At 37.4% G+C, this 19,302-nt stretch overlaps 1 protein-coding gene across 3 annotated transcripts in view; it reads right to left on the minus strand.

The window, feature by feature from the left end:
• The window catches only part of tanc1b (tetratricopeptide repeat, ankyrin repeat and coiled-coil containing 1b), a 169,952-nt gene that overhangs the window by 109,189 nt on the left and 41,461 nt on the right, over nt 1–19,302 (minus strand). For all 3 annotated transcript variants that reach the window (XM_039683286.2, XM_039683285.2, XM_089133454.1), the window contains one exon: nt 10,262–10,441. In XM_039683286.2, coding sequence (XP_039539220.2) covers nt 10,262–10,441 — 180 coding nt within the window. The remainder of the gene's footprint in view (nt 1–10,261; nt 10,442–19,302) is intronic.

Genomic DNA, 19,302 nt, shown 5'->3' on the forward strand with positions numbered 1-19,302 from the left:
AGCGAAAGAATATAAATGAGGGGGAAAGCAAGAGACAGCCAGAGAAAGAGGAAAAACAACAAATCAATCTGTTGTAAAACACAGTGATGATGCTGTCTTCTAGGATGGCCACATCGAATCTGCAAATGCTGCGCAAAACTAATAAAGAGCTAGTTGGTGAGTCAACTGATCCTTTCATTAAATTACTTATTAAATAATCAAATATAACGACTAACACAACGTCTCAGGTGCGTGCTATTCAGAGTGTGTAACTCCTCTTCCCTAACAATGAGCTGAAACACCACGGCAACCAAACCCAAATAATTCACAATGTTTTATTACAATAGTGTTCTCTTTATAAACCTTATACACCAGAGAAACGCGGGCGCCGTCATCTTTAGAATATTGTCTTTGAACTTCCGGTTCTGTATATTTCTATGGCATCGCTGTCGAGGAGTAATTAGCTGGTGAAGTGGATTAACTTATTGTAGAGTTAACAAAAGTTATCATGAGCATTGTAATGTTCATCATAAGCATTGTAAAGCAGATGTCTTAAAAAATGTCGCACGGGAATTTTTTTACGAGCAGTTCATTCATACCTATGCAAGATCGCTGTGGAAATACAGACCAGAAGTCAAAAGACAACGAGCGCAACGCTGAAAAGGGGCGGGGCTACATAAGGTCTATAATGTAATGTAATATGACAGTCCCAATCATATATATCAGCACTGACCATCTACCGTTAGCTTGATTCTTGCTTTAGCTAGAATAGCTACGACCTAACGTTACGGGATGTCAACTCTGACTGTGTTCCTTATGAAATATAAATGAGCGTTTGTTTAATAGCCAAACTTGTGGTGGTCGATTAATGTAAAGTTAACGTTAATCATTTATGTGCCGCTGGCTTAATTATTGTTACAGGATTATAACCTATATTCAAATTAAATAACCCATCATACCATTGATCAGCTCTACCAATCATGAATAAACAAACACTGTGATGTTGTCTTGATTGATACTGAGAAGCAGCTTTGATACAATCTGTATTGTGAAAAGTGCTATATAAATATATTTGACTTGACTTGATTATTGTTGATCATGTAATGATACAGTTTCATTTCATAACGTTACACTGGTTTGAGAGTCTGGGATGTGTTGGCTTACAGTAGTTTATAAGCTTTGATTAGTTGCATTGACAGTGCACTGGGTCTGCAAGTGGTGGCGGGGGCGTGGAAATCACGAGAGAGATTGCGCGCATTTTTCCCCAATGCAAGTGAAAAAATTTAGCTTGATTATTTTGAAATGTAACCATTCGGTTGCTTAAGACTGCTGGCATCGAAAAGTCATTAAAGACATCGTTAAAATAGTCCAAGTGACTACAGTGGCTCAATTTTAACTACGACGAGAATCAAACGACGAGAATACTTTGTGCGCAAAAACAAACAAAAATAACGACTTTATTTCAACTATTCACTTCCTTCTCCATGAGCCTGTAGTCAGTTAACGTAGTGTGATTGCGTAAAGCTACGTCACACGTAGGCTCACAATTGGCCGACGCTGGTCGTGTGTGTGATGTGTGTGACGTACAATAACAGAAGCTTACGCTATTAAACTAGTAACCTGACTCGCGCAGAGGGAGAAATAAACCAATAGTTGAAATAAAGTCGTTATTTTTGTTGTTTTTTGCGCACAAAAGTGTTCTCGTCGTTTGATAAATTTAAGATTGAGCCCCTGTAGTCACTTGGACTATTTTAACGATGTCTTTAATGACTTTTCGAGGACAGCAAGTCATTCCCTCAAGAAGCCTATGGACTAGTATACAGGAGCGATCTTAATATCTTAAATATCTTAATTTGTGTTGCGAAGATGAACGAAGGTCTTACGGGGTTGGAACAACATGAGGGTAAGTAAATACTGACAGAATTTTCATTTTTGGGTGAACTAACCCTTTAACCCTAACCCACTGCGAACAAAGGTCAGATATTATATTGCATACAAGTCTAGTCTAAAAATGTAGCAACCTGTGCTTTAAAAAGAAATAAATGTAAAAATCGGGAATCGAATCGAAACGAACCATGAAAATTTAAAAGAATCGAGGATTTGGAGAATCGTGACACCCCTAATTCCTACACAAAATAAACACAATACTACAACTTACATTTGCACAAAACAAAAGGATCCAAATGCACACTACTCGTATCTGATTTACATTTCAGCACATACGTGCATTAACCTGCTTATTCGACAATCAAGTTTTATCGATTAAATTATTATCGAAATAAAATAATATATATGATATATAATTATATATATCGTTAATAATATGTCAATAGAGAAATTGGGAAAATAAAAGGGATTTTAACTTCCTATAATGCACATGAAAGAAAATATATTGGATGAAGAAGTGGGAAAAACATTATTTGTCAAGTAATTTAAAACGATCAATTTCTCCATGGACAAAATGAAAAGGACTTTTATTTCTGGAACTCAACTTTTGCGCTCTACTCATGTGGGTAGATCCACATAGACTTTAAAAGACATGGAGCAAAGTCAAAGACCTCATGACACGTTCACATTTGAGTCGTTCTCCCGAGACACAAGATCTTCTGTACGGACAACAAAAGCCACGGGAAGAAAGAGAGCGACGTGACAATACTCCTCTTTACTCTGAAATACCGTCTGTCTGTGAATCATGTATTCAGACTGAAGTGACGTCCACAGATGGAAATTGGCTTTTGTGAAGTGCAATATTGAACAGAGGAGGTTGTCATCCAGATCTGCTCTGAGGCTGTTTTATTGCGTTGGCCGGTCAACGCCACACCAACGCCACTGATGCCAACGTGAGCTCCAGTCCAGCATGTTATCAGCCGGATCATTCTGGTTCTGCAGAACTTCCTGAACTCTGAAACCTTCAAAAAAAAACTTAATCTGCTTGTGCTGCATTTTAACGCAGTGTTTCTATAAAAGACAAATGTTCTGATCAAACTCGGACATTTAAATTGAATCTGAAGATTATTCCCATATTTTAACCCGCTTATGTTGATGTTATCAAACTGATTTGTGTGAATTGTGCAAACTGGATGAATGTGACACAAACCACCTAAAAACACCATAAAATCTATTGCTAATATTTTCTTTGTGCTGCTGTTTTACCTCCAAAATGACGTCACTTACTGTAGGTGACTTCATATGTTACATTTACAAAAGACTAAAAGGATATTATAGTGATATTGACAACACAAGCCAAAATTATTTATCAAAATGTGTTAGAAAAAACTTTAGTTGAACATACTTTGATTATATGACAGACAGACAGAAAGATAGTTAGATAGATAGATAGATAGATAGATAGATAGATAGATAGATAGATAGATAGATAGATAGATAGATAGATAGATAGATAGATAGATAGATAGATAGATAGATAGATAGACAAACAGATAGTCAGACAAACAGATAGTCAGACAGACAGAGATACATAGATGGATAGATGGATAGATAGATAGATAGATAGATAGATAGATAGATAGATAGATAGATAGATAGATAGATAGATAGATAGATAGATAGATAGATAGATAGATAGATAGATAGATAGATAGATAGATAGACAGACAGACAGATAGACAGATAGATAGATGGATGGATAGATGGATAGATAGACAGACAGATAGACACACACAGACAGACCAACAGACAGACAGACAGACAGACAGACAGACAGACAGACAAACACACACAGACAGAGAGACAGACAGACAGAAATAGATAGATAGATAGATAGATAGGCAGTCAGACAGAAATAGACGGACGGACGGACGGACGGACGGACGGACGGACAGACAGACAGACAGACAGACAGACAGACAGATAGATAGATAGATAGATAGATAGATAGATAGATAGATAGATAGATCATAATAACAAGTCATGAGATGAGGAAGAATCACAAATGTAGTCTAATGATCACAATATTGCTTTTCTTGTTTTTAAATCCCCAGTGCACCCACTGTAGATATACTGAGAGTATTTAGTACGGTAAATATATAAACAACAGTAATCGACACTCAAATAGACACAAACACATATCTTGAAGACTGAATCAGATCTGTGGTAACAGTCGAACATGCTGTATCAATATAAGCTGTAAAAGGAAAGTGTATCTTGAGGCACTAAACGTCTTTTACAGATCCTCACGCAACCAGACTTCCTAAGAGATACTCCATCTCCATTTCCTCTGAAAACCTTCTCAACATCTGCTAAATCTATTTATCCCGACCCCAACTCACTATATCACTGAAAAGACATGCTTCTGCTCAAACGAATCCAACAGGGACTGGACCAGGAAGAAGAAGTATTCTTGACCTTTGACCTTGAGAGTTTTTGAGTGTCCTGCGAGAGAGTAATAACCCAAACTCTCCAGCAGAGGTCAGTAATGAGGCGAGGTGAAACTCCTGATGAAAGCAGCACATAATATGTGCCAGCCTCATGTGATCTGGCTTTAATAGGATCAATAACTCGCCGGTTTGGGGAAGTAGTGGTTTAGCTTAAAAGGGAGCCGCCACAGTTCAGCGTTATTACTTCAGCTGTGAGGAAATGAGCTCCAGGACCGAGGTAATGATGCTGAATTCAGGATCTATTTGAAGGCGTTTATACAGTCTGAGTTTAATATCACTGCACCTCCCAGTGAGTGCAAGCAAATGGTGGTTGAGTGTTGGATTGTGAAAATGTAATCATAATCATTTGTTAACAATTTTTCTGCCTTAAAGGAGTAGTTCACTTTTTAAAAAAAATTTTACTCACCCCGTGTCATCCAAGATACCCATGTCATTCTTTCTTCAGTCGAAAAGAAATGAAGGTTTTTGATGAAAACATTCCAGGATTTTTCTCCATATAATGGACTTCAATAGGAACCAAACAGTTCAAGGTCCAAATGAGAGTTTCAGTGCAGCTTTAAATGGCTTTAAACGACTCCAGACGATGAATAAGGGTCTTATCAAGCGAAACGATCGCTCATTTAAAAAATAAATAACAAAGTTTAAGTTTTATAAGCACAAATGCTCGTCTTGCTCTGTTCAGTGATGCACGTTCGTGACTCATGTTCGAACTCTTTTATCAAAATGAACGAATCTTTTTTAGTGTCATTTGGTTCATTCAACTTAGTTGAAGTTGACTCGGGAAAAGAGTCATTCATTTTGATGAACGAGTTTGAACAGGAGAGTCATGAACGCGCATCACAGAACAGAGCAAGGCGAGCATTTGAGCTTAAACTTTGTTATATTTTTTTTTAAATGAGTGATCGTTTCGCTTAATAAGACCCTTATTCATCGTCTGGAATCATTTAAAGCCCTTTAAAGCTGCACTGAAACTGTCTTTTGGACCTTGAGCCGTTTGGTTCCCATTGAAGTCCATTTATATGGAGAAAAATCCTGGAATGTTTTCATCAAAAACCTTAATTTCTTTTCAACTGAAGAAAGAAAGACATGGACATCTTGGATGACATGGGGGTGAGTAAATTATCAGCAAAAGTTTTTTTTAAAGTGAACTACTCCTTTAAATTATAACATTGTTTATGTACATTTCTGAAATACTTAGTTTCCTCAGATAACAGATCACACTAAATTGTAATGTGAACTTTTGAATTGATGAATTTTCTGTAAAGCTGAAACCATGTGTATTGTCAAAAGCGCTAAACAAATAAATGTGAGTTGAATTGAATATTATCATGGCCAATATCCATCTATACTACTGAGACCATACAGCTGACATGTTATTCCACCAATCACACTTTACTGGGTTTTAAGTGATGGTTTGTGGCAGATTGCCTCAAAAGTGGTAGTTTGAAAAATATGCAATGTCTCATTTACTTTTACAGCTAACGTACTTAAAACATGCAGTGTAACTCAGCCTTAGTCTCTGCACATCAGATCTGTACTGACATATCAAGCGTGAGAGATTGGAGGAAGGAGTCCAGGATCTGGTGTGGCATCAGGAGGACCTGACCGGTAGAGATCGTGGACTCCAGCAGCTCTCTGTGTGTGTGTGTGTGTGAGAGAGAGATTTCTGCCCCCCGTCCTGCTGTTCAACACCTCCTCGTGAAGATCTGAACATCCTCTCTCATAAACACACTTACACACACACACTCCCTCCAGTTTTTCACACCATATGTGGCAGCTTAAAATTGAAAGGTTAACCCAATAGTAAAAGAACAGTTAAAGGCGTAATATGACGCTTCTTAATGTTTTCCTTTTCCTTAAGGGTGTAATGTATCCGTCTGTGCATGCATAAGATCTGCAAAATAGCAAAGATTGGGGATTTATTCTATCCAAAAGAGAAAAATGATCCAGACCTGCCTAAAACACCTCGATCCGAGTCCGATATCACTTCCTCAAACGTCCAAGTCACAATGTGAAATATAAGCATAAGATGACAAGGTTTCAGTTAATTGTAGTGTTGTCGTCATGTCACGGAGACACTGTGTTTGGATGCGAAAGCAAAAACGAGGATAATCAGATGGATCGGCTTGATCATCCGCATTTTCAGAAACGGACTCGAACTGATATGGTAAAACCGACGACATTATTAACTGTGTGTTTACGAACTGCTTTCGAAGCCTTGGAAGCTGAAACTCACGATTTGAGACTTGAGGTGATCACAACACACTGGGTCAGCTGGCCAATCAGAACGCTTTTCAAAAGGTGGGACTTTGTGTAAATCAGTGCTTTTTAGACAGACTGGGAACAAAAGAGATTTACAGTATGTAAAAAACTGTGTTTTTGAACATTAAAGCATTAAGTTAACCTATTCTATTAAACCCAATAATCAAAATGATGAACGTTACCATCATAAAACCCCTTTAAAGGAATAGGTCACTTCAAAATGAAAGTTTAGGAAGATATTTTGAAGATGGTTGGTAACCAAACAGTTGAAAAATGGGGTTGACTTCAGCAGAAGAGAGAAATTCATACCGGATTGAAAGAACTTGAGGGTGAGTAAATCAACATTTTAATTTTGAAGTGAACTAATCCTTTAACTTCCAGCAACCCGCACACAAACCCTCGTCCTCTGTCCACATGAAACTCATCAGCCGGCCTTTGATGCTCCTAATAACAACAACTAATGCCAAAGATTCCCTTCGGCACAGCCCGAATAAGACAATACAGGGTTTAAGACAATAATATCTCACATTATCCATGTTATTACTTTCACAATCTAAACATGAGTGTCTGAGTGTAAAGTCCATATAAACCTAATTTTGGTTATTTTTAAATTCCTCCCCGCGAGTTTTCCCAGAAAATTCTCTACTTGAACAGATAAACATTTGCATGATATAAACATTTGTTATAATAGGACATACAGTATTAGTTCTGCATTACTAATGTGTGATGAAGGAATATTATGGGTTAAACACAAAATGACATTTAGTTTAAATTAATTGATATTTTGTGGCATTTGTAATGTTAAAATTAAATAACTTTATTGAAATTAATTAAAATTTATTTATTATAATATTATTAAAATAATAAATAAAATTAATTAAATTGTAATTAATTAAAAAAAATCAAATAATTAAAAAAAAGGAGAACCATGGCATTATCTAGATTAAGAGTTTATATTATATATTAGTGAATATACACTTCTGTTCAAAAGTTTTGGGGTCAACAAGATTCTTTATGTTTTTCAAAGAAGTTCACCAAGGCTGCAAAAATACTGTAAAAACAGAAATATTGTGAAATATTATTATAATTCAAAATAACTATTTCCTATTTGAATATATTTTAAAATATAATTTATTCCTGTGATCAAAGCTTAATTTTCAGCATCATTACTCCAGTCTTCAGTGTCACATGATCCTTCAGAAATCACTCTAATATGATGATTTGATGCTCAAAAAACATTAAATATTATTATCAAACAAAACAAATGTATCAATTACCATCAAATATTACTATTATCAAAGAAACAGCTTTAACTGCTTGATATTAATGTGGAAAATGACACATTTTTGTTCAAGATTGTTTTATGTATAGAAAGATCAAAAGAACAGCACTTACTTGAAAAGGAAATCTTTTATAACATTATAAATGTCTTTTTGATTAATTTAATGCATCCTTTCGAAATAAAATATTTGAAAAAAAAAAAACGATAGTGTGAATGAAAAAGATTAAATATGATAATTCCTATAATAAATTGAAACTTCATATCACTGTCCCAGCCAACATTTTCACGATCTGTGGAAGTAAAAACAAAAGCTCAATCTCACGTGTTTCCGGTGTCTGTAATGAATCGCTGAGGATCTCGTCCTCCAGGGGAATCTCATTTGGACGTTTATCTTTCTTTAATTGTCAGACTAATGAAATGTGCAAAGGGCAAATCGAGCGTGTCGCCCGCTTCCGGTGCCTTCAAAGGATCAATCCCCCTTTCAAAGAGAGGTGCTGATCCAAACACACATGAGCGCCAGATGTGAGCGAGATGCCAAAGTGACCACTGAAAGATTTCAATCCTCTGTGCTAAATCCTCCAAAAACAACCAGCAAAGCCTTTTGAAGAGCTCAGCTGCTCATGACCTTGTCCTCAACACAGAGATGGTGTGGGAAACACCTCAGACTGTTTACATACACACAAACACACACACTAGTGTTTGAATGTACTGACATACCAACTCAATCAAGATGCATGTGAACTAACAGATGCTTCATTTGACCAATTATAAAAATAAAGACAATCAGAGCTAAACAAATACACAAAAGCACACATGAATAGAGTTAACAACTGGATTAAAAAAGTCAAATATATTAACTTAAAATACCATTATTTTGTGACAATTAAGCACCCCACCAATTCTGATCATAATTTGATATTATTGGCACCACAAAAATCATTACAACATTAAATATATTATATGTTTGATTACACCTATTTATGGTACTGCTTTAACTGATGCAGATTTAAAATAAAAAGGACTATCCCAAAATAGCAATAAAACATAGTAAATCATCCAGATGCATTAATGGGAATTTGTAAAAGAAAAAAATTGGTAACACTACATGAAGCCTTTATATAATGCATTATAAATATAATTAATGAATAAGTAATGAATAAGTATAACCACAGTTATAATACTTATCTATTTATTGTTACACAGAAAATATAATGCATTAAAACACATGAGAACAACCAGTTTCAGATGTAAATCTGCAAGTACAATGCATTTTCAACTTTGGTTATAATTGAAGAGTTCAGATGCAAAAGCCTCTAAATGCCATTTGAAATTTCCTTCTTTAATGATGATTTTTATCAAACTTGTATATTTAAGTTCAGTGATTTCACTTAAATGACAATGATAATTACCTATTAATTGTTATTTAAGTGAAATTACTGAACTTAAATATACAAGTTTGATAAAAATCATCATTAAAAAAGAAAATTTCAAATGGCACTTAGAGGCTTTTGCATCTGAACTCTTCAATTATTTGTGAAATATATAATTCATAACAATGTACATTATGAATACCTTTATAATGCATTATACATGAAGTGTTACCCTGAAAGTTTGCTTCGTACTCTTTATGAAAAACATAATTTCTTAATTTCCTAGATGTGTTCTTGTTAGAAATTCACCATTCAAGTGTGTAATTTCCAAACCAAACTCAGACTGCAAACATTTTGATGCTTCTAAAATTAAACTTTTTTACCCACTTTTTTTGTTTCATTTATGATTTTAGTAGAACACACTCAAAAGAATGGAACGAACTAGGGGTATCACATACAATTATGTAGTTCATATACTGTTAACTAGGGATGCACCGATATGAACATTTTGGCCGATACCGATAACCGATAATTCTTTATACTTGAACGCCGATAACCGATATATTGGCTGATAAATCTAAATCCAAATTTTTATTTCATTTTTGAGAGTCTGATTACAAAAACAAAAGTCTCACCATTAAAATCCATATCCCAATCACATCATATAGTTTACATGGACTATATGACAGACTTGTGCTGCACTAAACTGTATTTTCATTTTTTTCCAATCATATTTCAAGCAATTCCAAACCATCATGTTGAACAGCGCATCTCAGCTGAAGGAAATAATACATTAATTATCAAATTTAATATATCAGCCTAATTTTCTTATCAGGCCGATAACGATAACACTAAAAATGAACATATATCGGCCGATACCGATATATATCACGGGTTACTCTCCCAATAGTCTCAGAAGAGTGAGAGGAGAAGAGGAGAATCTAAACTGATGGTTTTAATACACATCTCACCTGGAGACTTCTTGCTTGGCCGAGCTGCCATCACGTAGGTGTGTCGGGGCAAGAGAGGGGACGAGGGCAGAGACATGGAGACTCCTTTAGACAGGCTGAGTTTGAGGCCTTCATCAGTGGGCGAGTACGGATGAACACCCCCGGGAAACCTCCGCTGGGCACTGAGCTGGTACGGCTCTCCTGATCACGCACAAAGAAAACACTTGTTTCAAGGCAGGTCCTCTTGAACAAAAATGGCATAAATTGAGAGCAAAATCAATGCAAATATATTCTTGTATAACATGCATAATTGTTGCTAACACGAATTATCCACTTCCCAGCCTCAGAGAAATTGACGGGCACGTTTGACGTTGACTGACACTCCTCCAGCACAGTGATTCAGTCATGTTCATAAAAACACGTCTGAAACATGTCACAATCCACAAAACTGTTTTCACTGTAATCTCTAAACACCATCAAGGGAACCAAAACTAATTAGCAGAGCTCAATAATAATACAGAATGATGTGTCTCAAATGTATTTTCATTACATGCAACTCACAGCACAGATTAAACCCTGCGTTTTTTCTCCATCTTAATGTTTATTATTATTATTCTCTTGCTTTTAAAGTTTGGAGAAGAGCTGCCATTAAACCTGATGAGCTGTGATTGTTTTACGCCACTAAATGCTTTTGGGAAAACTCATCTATTTGCTATTCTCAGAATATAACACTACATTACTTTTTAATGTACTACTAAATTATTTTTAAAAATCACTATTTTATTCGACCTTATGATACAGTGCCCTCCACAATTATTGGCACCCCTGTTTAAGATGTGGTTGAGGACTTTTAAAAATTCTCCCTTTTTTTTTAAACAACATAGAACCCAAATGCAAAAAAAGAGAAAAATCCAACCTTTTATTTAAGTACATTACTTTGGTGGAAAAAAAAAATGTAAAAATTTAGAAAAATAAAAACTTCAAATCCTGTGTCCCACAATTATTGGCACCCCTAACAATTCCGCTGAAAAATGTAATTGATTTTTTTTTTTAAATATATTTTCTGTAGTTGCTAATGTTGGTCAGGATATCTAGGAACTTTTAATTAGTAATTCATGACTTCCTATTTCCCTGGGGTATAAATATGACATGACACAGAGGCCTAATTCTCTTACCCATTTGTCAACATGGCAAAGACAAGAGAACACACCATTCAAGTAAGGCAGATGTGTGATGACCTTTATAAGTTAGGCAATGGCTACAAGAAAATAGCCACTCACCTTATATTGCCCGTATCTAAAGTTAGAGGAATCATTAAGAAGTTTAAAACAACAGGAACAGTGACAAACAAGGCTGAAAGAGGTCCCAAGTTTATCTTGCCACAACGCACTGTGAGGAGGATGCTAAGAAAAGTAAAAAAAAGTCCTAAGCTCACTGTCACAGAATTGCATCAAATAGTGGCATCTTGGGGTCACAAAATCTCCAAAACAACCATCAGACGCTCTCTACATGCCAACAAGATGTTTGGGAGGCATGCTAGGAAAAAGCCTTTTCTCACTAACACTGACAAACGTAAACGTCTGGAGTTTGCCAAGCGGCACTGGGACTTCATCTGGGATCGTGTGCTTTGGTCGGATGAGACTAAGATTGAGCTTTTTGGCAACAAACACTCTAAGTGGATCTGGTGTAAAACAAAAGATGTGTATGCCGAAAAGTACCTCATGCCCACCGTGAAGTATGGTGGAGGATCTGTGATGCTGTGGGCCTGTTTCTCTTCCAAAGGCCCTGGGAACCTTGTTAGGGTGCATGGCATTATGAACGCTTTGAACTACCAGGACATTTTAAATAAAAACCTGATGGCCTCTGCCAGAAAGCTGAAGATGGGTCATCATTGGGTCTTTCAGCAGGATAATGATCCAAAACGTGTGGCAAAATCTACACAAAAATGGTTCAGTCACAAACTCAAGGTCCTCCCATGGCCATCTCAGTCCCCAGATCTCAATCCAATCGAAAACCTGTGGGGTGAGCTAAAGAGGAGAGTGCACAAGAGAGGGCCCAGGATACTGGATGATCTAGAAAGATTTTGCAAAGAAGAATGGTCAAAGATCCCTCTCTCTGTGTTCTCCAATCTTGTGAAATGTTATAGGAGGAGATTAAGTGCTGTCTTGTTGGCAAAAGGGGGTTGTACAGAGTATTAACATCAGGGGTGCCAATAATTGTGGGACACATGATATGAAGTTTTTCTTTTTCTACATTTAAAAAAAAAAAATTACCACCAAAGTAATGTACTTAAATAAAAGGTTGGATTTTTCTCTTTTTTTGCATTTGGATTCTATGTTGTTTAAAAAAAAGGGAGAATTTTTAAAAGTCCTCGACCACATCTTAAACAGGGGTGCCAATAATTGTGGAGGGCACTGTATATATATATATATATCGAATAAAATAGTAATTTTTAAAAATCACATGTGTCACACTGTAGATTGAAGATGAAGTTGAATACAGTTTCACACACAGTGAGCTCTTTTGCATACTGCACATTTTGACCTTGCAATGCATTCAATGCCAAGCACACACATACTAATTATTATAGAAACACAATGATGGTGCGTTATTCCGACCAAAGTCTCGATTCATCTCTACTCCCACTCACTCTCTCCCACTGACGAAGAGCAAAACAAAGATATCCAGTGTTTGAAAAGGCGAATAAACAATGAGGAACTGCAAAAAACAGGAAGTCAGCGTGGCCTGGTCACACCTCCGCTCTCTTTCAACACACACTGGGGTCACGAGCGTCTGGTCAGAGACAGGATGAAGTAGGATTGCATTCACTATTTCAGTTTATCTCAACTTGAGTGTTGGTCCCCAATCGGCTGAATGGGAAAGAAATGTAAATATTGCAAGAAAATATGAAAAAATAAATTCTTTTTTGCAAATAACAAGAAAATGTGTCCAATTTCTGTCTATTCAAAAAGTAATATGTACTAATTATTTCACATGATTATTTTAATGCACAAAAAAGGATCAAAAATAAAGTTCTGCTTTTGCATATTTTACTTGCAGCCATAAACAACACTGTTATATGTTTTCATGGTTTTGATGCCACTAATGTGGAAAGCTCGTTGCATCAACCTGTAAAAACAACTGTTTCCGGACAGGTTTCTGTATCATGAGGTTTGCATTCAGTGAACATGGACGTGCCACCAGAGAGCAGGCTAACGAGTGAACCAAAGCCTTTAAGGCCCTGAGATGCGTTTTGATCAGATCACAATTAGAGGTGGGAGACGTACCAGTTTACACCTGTTGTTTAAATCGGTCTCTTTCGATCACGAACACTATGAGTGTGTGTTAGAAATCAGGAGAACATTGTGATGGTACATTTTTTGACTTGAGCCTCAAGCTGACAAAGTTGAAACCCCGTCTGGCTAGCGCACTTCCCATAATGTTTACGCATTAAATCAGTACGAGGAGAGTCTTTTGTGGCTGTTTGAACACATTCGAGTGGTCTAAAGTGGACAAGCTCAAAACGTTTACACCTGAATTTAATGTGATCTGATTGGCCAAAACGCATCTTAAAGGAGTAGTTCACTTTTAAAAAAACTTTTGCTGATAATTTACTCACCCCCATGTCATCCGAGATGTCCATGTCTTTCTTTCTTCAGTCGAAAAGAAATTAAGGTTTTTGATGAAAACATTCCAGGATTTTTCTCCATATAATGGACTTCAATGGGGTCCAAACGGTTCAAGGTCCAAAAGACACTTTTTAGTGCAAACTGTTCAAAAGGCTTTAAACGATTCCAGTCGATAAATAAGGGTCTTATCAAGCGAAACGATCGCTCATTTAAAAAAAAAAATAACAAAGTTTAAGTTTTATAAGCTCAAATGGTCGTGTGATGCGAATGTTCGTGACTCTCCTGTTCGAACTCGTTTATCAAAATGAACAAATCTTTTTCCAAAGTCAACTCGTTCATTTCGTTCATTGAATGAATCAAATAACACGAAAAAAGATTCGTTCATTTTGGATATCTTGGATGACATGGGGGTGAGTAAATTATCAGCAAAAGTTTTTTTTTTAAAGTGAACTACTCTTTTAATACCAGCTGGGCCAAAGATAATGAAACTAGTTAAGTTTAACCAATGTGAGAGTAAAATCATGACTGTGCTCAAGTTATTGGCTCAAACCTACTGTTTTATCATTTACATCATCTTACCTACATAGATATAAATCTTTCATGTTTGGAGGCTTGCCACAGAGTGACTTCTGCCATGAATCATTTGCAAAACTAATTATAAAGTCTACAACTCTTTCCTTCCTTGAGACAGAGAGACAACAATGATGAGATGATGCATAAAATGTTGCTAGTTTTAGTCAGAAGTGAAATAGGAGTTATGAGAAACAGGTGAACACTTGTATTTGAGCATGATTGCACTGCTGCATTGATCAGAATACACTTGTCAAAAACAATCGCTCTCTGAAAGCATCAAAGTGCTTTAAGTGATAGCTGGAAAAACAGAGAACAGTGATTTCAGCCTCTTTCCTTGAGACAAAACAATGCCAAAGTCAAGTCGAAGGACAGAGATCTTTTGTGCAACTCTTGAGTCATTCTCTCGAGAGACAGACCACAACACTGAGATTGCATATTTCAGACAGAAGGATGTACTCTTCATGTCACATGCTAGACGGATATCTGGACCACTCTGTCATTTCCTAAAACCACGGATTGGAAAACAAGGGACGCCACAAGAAAAAGAGCTAACAGAGGAGTATAAAGCAACTGAGAAGCTTTGTTATAAAATCTAGCGAACGGTCTACTTGTGTTTTACCTCACTCACAGAGACCAAGACAGACCAAGTCAAGACAGACCGAGACCAAGAAAGACCAAGACCAAGTCGAAACCGAGACCAAGTCAAGACCAAGACCTATTCGAGAACAAGTTGAGACCAAGACAGACCAAGTCAAGACCGAGACCAAGACAGACCGAGACCAAGTCAAGACCGAGACCAAGTCGAGAACAAGTTGAGACCAAGACAGACCAAGTCAAGACCGAGACCAAGACAGACCGAGACCAAGACAGACCAAGACCAAGTCGAGACCGAGACCAAGTCAAGACCAAGTCGAGAACAAGTTGAGACCAAGACAGACCAAGTCAAGACCGAGACCAAGTCAAGACCAAGACTTATTCGAGAACAAGTTGAGACCAAGACAGACCAAGTCAAGACCGAGACCAAGACAGACCGAGACCAAGACAGACCCAGACCAAGTCGAGACCGAGACCAAGTCGAGAACAAGTTGAGACCAAGACAGACCAAGTCAAGACCGAGACCAAGACAGACCCAGACCAAGACAGACCGAGACCCAGACAGACCCAGACCAAGTCGAGACCGAGACCAAGTCAAGACCAAGACCTATTCAAGAACAAGTTGAGACCAAGGCAGACCAAGACAGACCGAGACCAAGACAGACCGAGACCAAGTCAAGACCAAGACCAAGTCGAGAACAAGTTGAGACCAAGACAGACCAAGTCAAGACCGAGACCAAGTCAAGACCAAGACTTATTCGAGAACAAGTTGAGACCAAGACAGACCAAGTCAAGACCGAGACCAAGACAGACCGAGACCAATACAGACCCAGACCAAGTCGAGACCGAGACCAAGTCGGGAACAAGTTGAGACCAAGACAGACCAAGTCAAGACCGAGACCAAGACAGACCCAGACCAAGACAGACCGAGACCCAGACAGACCCAGACCAAGTCAAGACCGAGACCAAGTCGAGAACAAGTTGAGACCAAGACAGACCAAGTCAAGACCGAGACCAAGACAGACCCAGACCAAGACAGACCGAGACCCAGACAGACCCAGACCAAGTCGAGACCGAGACCAAGTCAAGACCAAGACCTATTCAAGAACAAGTTGAGACCAAGGCAGACCAAGACAGACCGAGACCAAGACAGACCGAGACCAAGTCAAGACCAAGACCAAGTCGAGAACAAGTTGAGACCAAGACAGACCAAGTCAAGACCAGTTGTGCAGTTACCCAAAATCTCTTGAATGAAGTTAAAACCCATGATGTAACTGATATGTTTTACTAAATACTAATACATAAAAAACTGTCCATGATATGTGTTTTTTAAATCAAGTGATCAAAGTGCTCGTTGCCGCTGCGATCAGTGGCGCGGATATGGTGTTTTCTAGTGTGGCTCGCACACACCGCACTCGGACGCGCGCTTCAATCGGTTGCGGATATCGTTGTGGACATTGTAGTATTGTATTGGTAAATCCCCCGACCACTATGTCGATCTGAGACAGCGAGACCTAGACAAGACCAAAGACCGTCAAGGCCATGACAAGACCGAGACCACGTAAAAGTGGTCTCAAGACCAGTCTCGAGACATACATCACTACTAGTTACAGCACCAAATAACATGAATGAACATTAGAAGGAATGTTGAAAGATACAGTACAACCTACCGAAATTCGTGTGAATCTTGTGAATCGTAATCGAATCGATTTGTGAAATTTGTGTTAACATAAGCTAACATAACTACATAAACTTCCTTTAGGATGCCCTAAAATGCTACGTAGGCAACTCACGAAGTTTGGAAAAGCGCCTGAGACGAGCTGAATCATGACAGGCCAACCACAGCCATCGAGGAACTAAAGGGCAGACAGACTGAAGCGAAAAGACAGAAAAGTAGAGAGGAAAGCAGTTTGAGTGACAGTAATGTAAACTTACCCACCCTAAATGAGCTGTTTGGGTCTAAAGCAAACCACACGCACCAGACCGACAACTTCAGCTGCACTGAAACCCATGAAACCAAGCCTAACTGATTATACTGGTGAACGGACAACTGATTACAACCTCTCTAGACTTTCCTAGCCAGTACAGACTGAGGCTTCTAATTATAATAATCTGATTATATTTCAAAAGGGCTCTGATTAGGCCACGATTGATGTTTAATAGATATAATGTATAAGGGAGTGGTTTTATCGTGAAACCTCCAGCAAAATATTGGTGCATTTTAAAAAAAAAAGATCAAATATCATTCTTCCATGTGTTTGTTCAGAGGAAAAAATTGATCAAACGTTCATTGATTTTTACTGCATTTTACTTTTCACATTCAACAGTTTAAGTCTACCCGACCCCAATGCCTGTTTACTTAAAATTAAAAATAAATACCTAAACAGATAAATACATAGATACAGACAGATAATTTAAGCCATTTTAGAGCAAAATCATACCTCTTGATTTATTAAATACAGACACAAAGCTAAAAAAAATATCCACTTTTCTTTCCATTATATTCTATTATATTATAATGTATACATTGCATTGATTTATTATCTATTATATAATTATTTTTATATTAATTATTGTTATTATATACAAGTATAACCCAGCTCTAATGTGTTTTCAAGATGTATTCTGTGGTGAATAGCTTCAGATCAGATGTGAAGCTGTATCTTTGGCTTCTGTGAGGTTGCGAGAGAAATAAATCTGGCCTCAGGAATGCGAGTCGTCATTGTTAAAGCCTGAATAATAAAAGCCCACCAGCCCCTGTTTCACCTCCTCTCTCTCTCTCTCTCTCTCTCTCTCTCACACACACACACTGAACAAAGGGACGTAACCTTGAGAGGGATGAGCCCTATTCAGACAGAAACGGCCCTTTAGTATTCAGACTCTGTGGCTCAGCTTGTCACACATACAGTAAAGTGCCTGTGGAAAAGATCCGGTGTCACAGACTCTTTCTACTGGATCTGTTTGAGTTAAATTACTGACCTGTGGAGCGCGCAGACTTACTTGAATGAATGCATTAGTTTGTGATTACAAGCTCTACCGAACGTGTACACGACATGTGTGCAAAAATGATGTTGTGTGTGCATTATCAGCCGGATAATCTGAGAATAATTCATGCAGATTCTCTTTGTTAAATCCACAAAGGTGACTGACTGAGAGATTTAATGAGTGACTGAAACCCTGGAGATAAAGAAAAACAGCAGAGGGAGATGCAAAAGAAGAGAATAGGATGGAGGAGAAGGAGAAAGAGTAAGAAAAAGAAAAATTGTAAAGGTCCTTGCACACAAAATCCCAAATTTTCAAGTTCGAAATAGTCATTCGGTGGCTCTGAATTGTCAAAACACCTTTCAAAAGGCTTTTTACGGATGTGAAAAAGGCAGATAATCGAACACGATCTGAATTTTTATATGACGGACGAAAGTTTCGGAGGCGTGATTGACACAACATGAGGTCGTATTTATTTTTTAACATGCGAAAATTTTGGAAAAATGAAGAGAACAAGAAAGAAATAAACAAAAAGGAGAAGAGGAGAGAGGAAGAGAACAAATGAAAAGAAGAGGAAAAGAAAGACAGAGAAAGAAGGGGAAGAAGAGCTAAGAAAGAAAGAAAGAATGGCTGTCAATGTTAATTGATTATTGTTAATCAGCTGGGGAAAGTGATTCCAAAGATATCGTTTCCATGTAATGGTGTGGACTCTAGAGCCCGACAGATACCGATACAGATACAAATATTTGTTGGTTTTAAAATCCGATATATCGGCCGATTTTTTTTTTTTCAGGAACGCACAACAAAACATTAACAGATTTCCCTAACATTAGTTATTTGTAGTTATGTATGAGTTTTAATTAAAATAATATGATAATGCATTTTCAAAAGAAATTCATTTATTTTATTGTCACAACAGAACAGAGGAGGAACCAAAGCTCATTAATTAATTGACAAAGCTCATTAAATTCCACTGATGATAGTGGCATTAGCTAGCTTTGTGGTTAGCTAGAATGTGTTGCGCATTATAAACGAGTGTAAACAGGCCAGGGACGGTGTAGAGTGCCATCTGGTGGACAAACTTATACAACTCCAACACGACATGGTTGAAGCGTGTTTCATCCATTTTTATTTTATTTTGAAATATTAATTTATCGGCCATTATAACTGCCGATACCGATAGTTTGTAAAATACCTAATATCGGCCGATAATATCGGCCTGCCGATATATCGGTCTGGCTCTAGTGGACTCTACTATATTTAGAAATGAGTTGTTGAAATGAT

The sequence above is a fragment of the Pimephales promelas genome, chromosome 7 (genome assembly GCF_988280905.1).
Source record: "Pimephales promelas chromosome 7, fPimPro1.hap1.1, whole genome shotgun sequence".
In the NCBI taxonomy this organism is placed as follows: domain Eukaryota; kingdom Metazoa; phylum Chordata; class Actinopteri; order Cypriniformes; family Leuciscidae; genus Pimephales; species Pimephales promelas.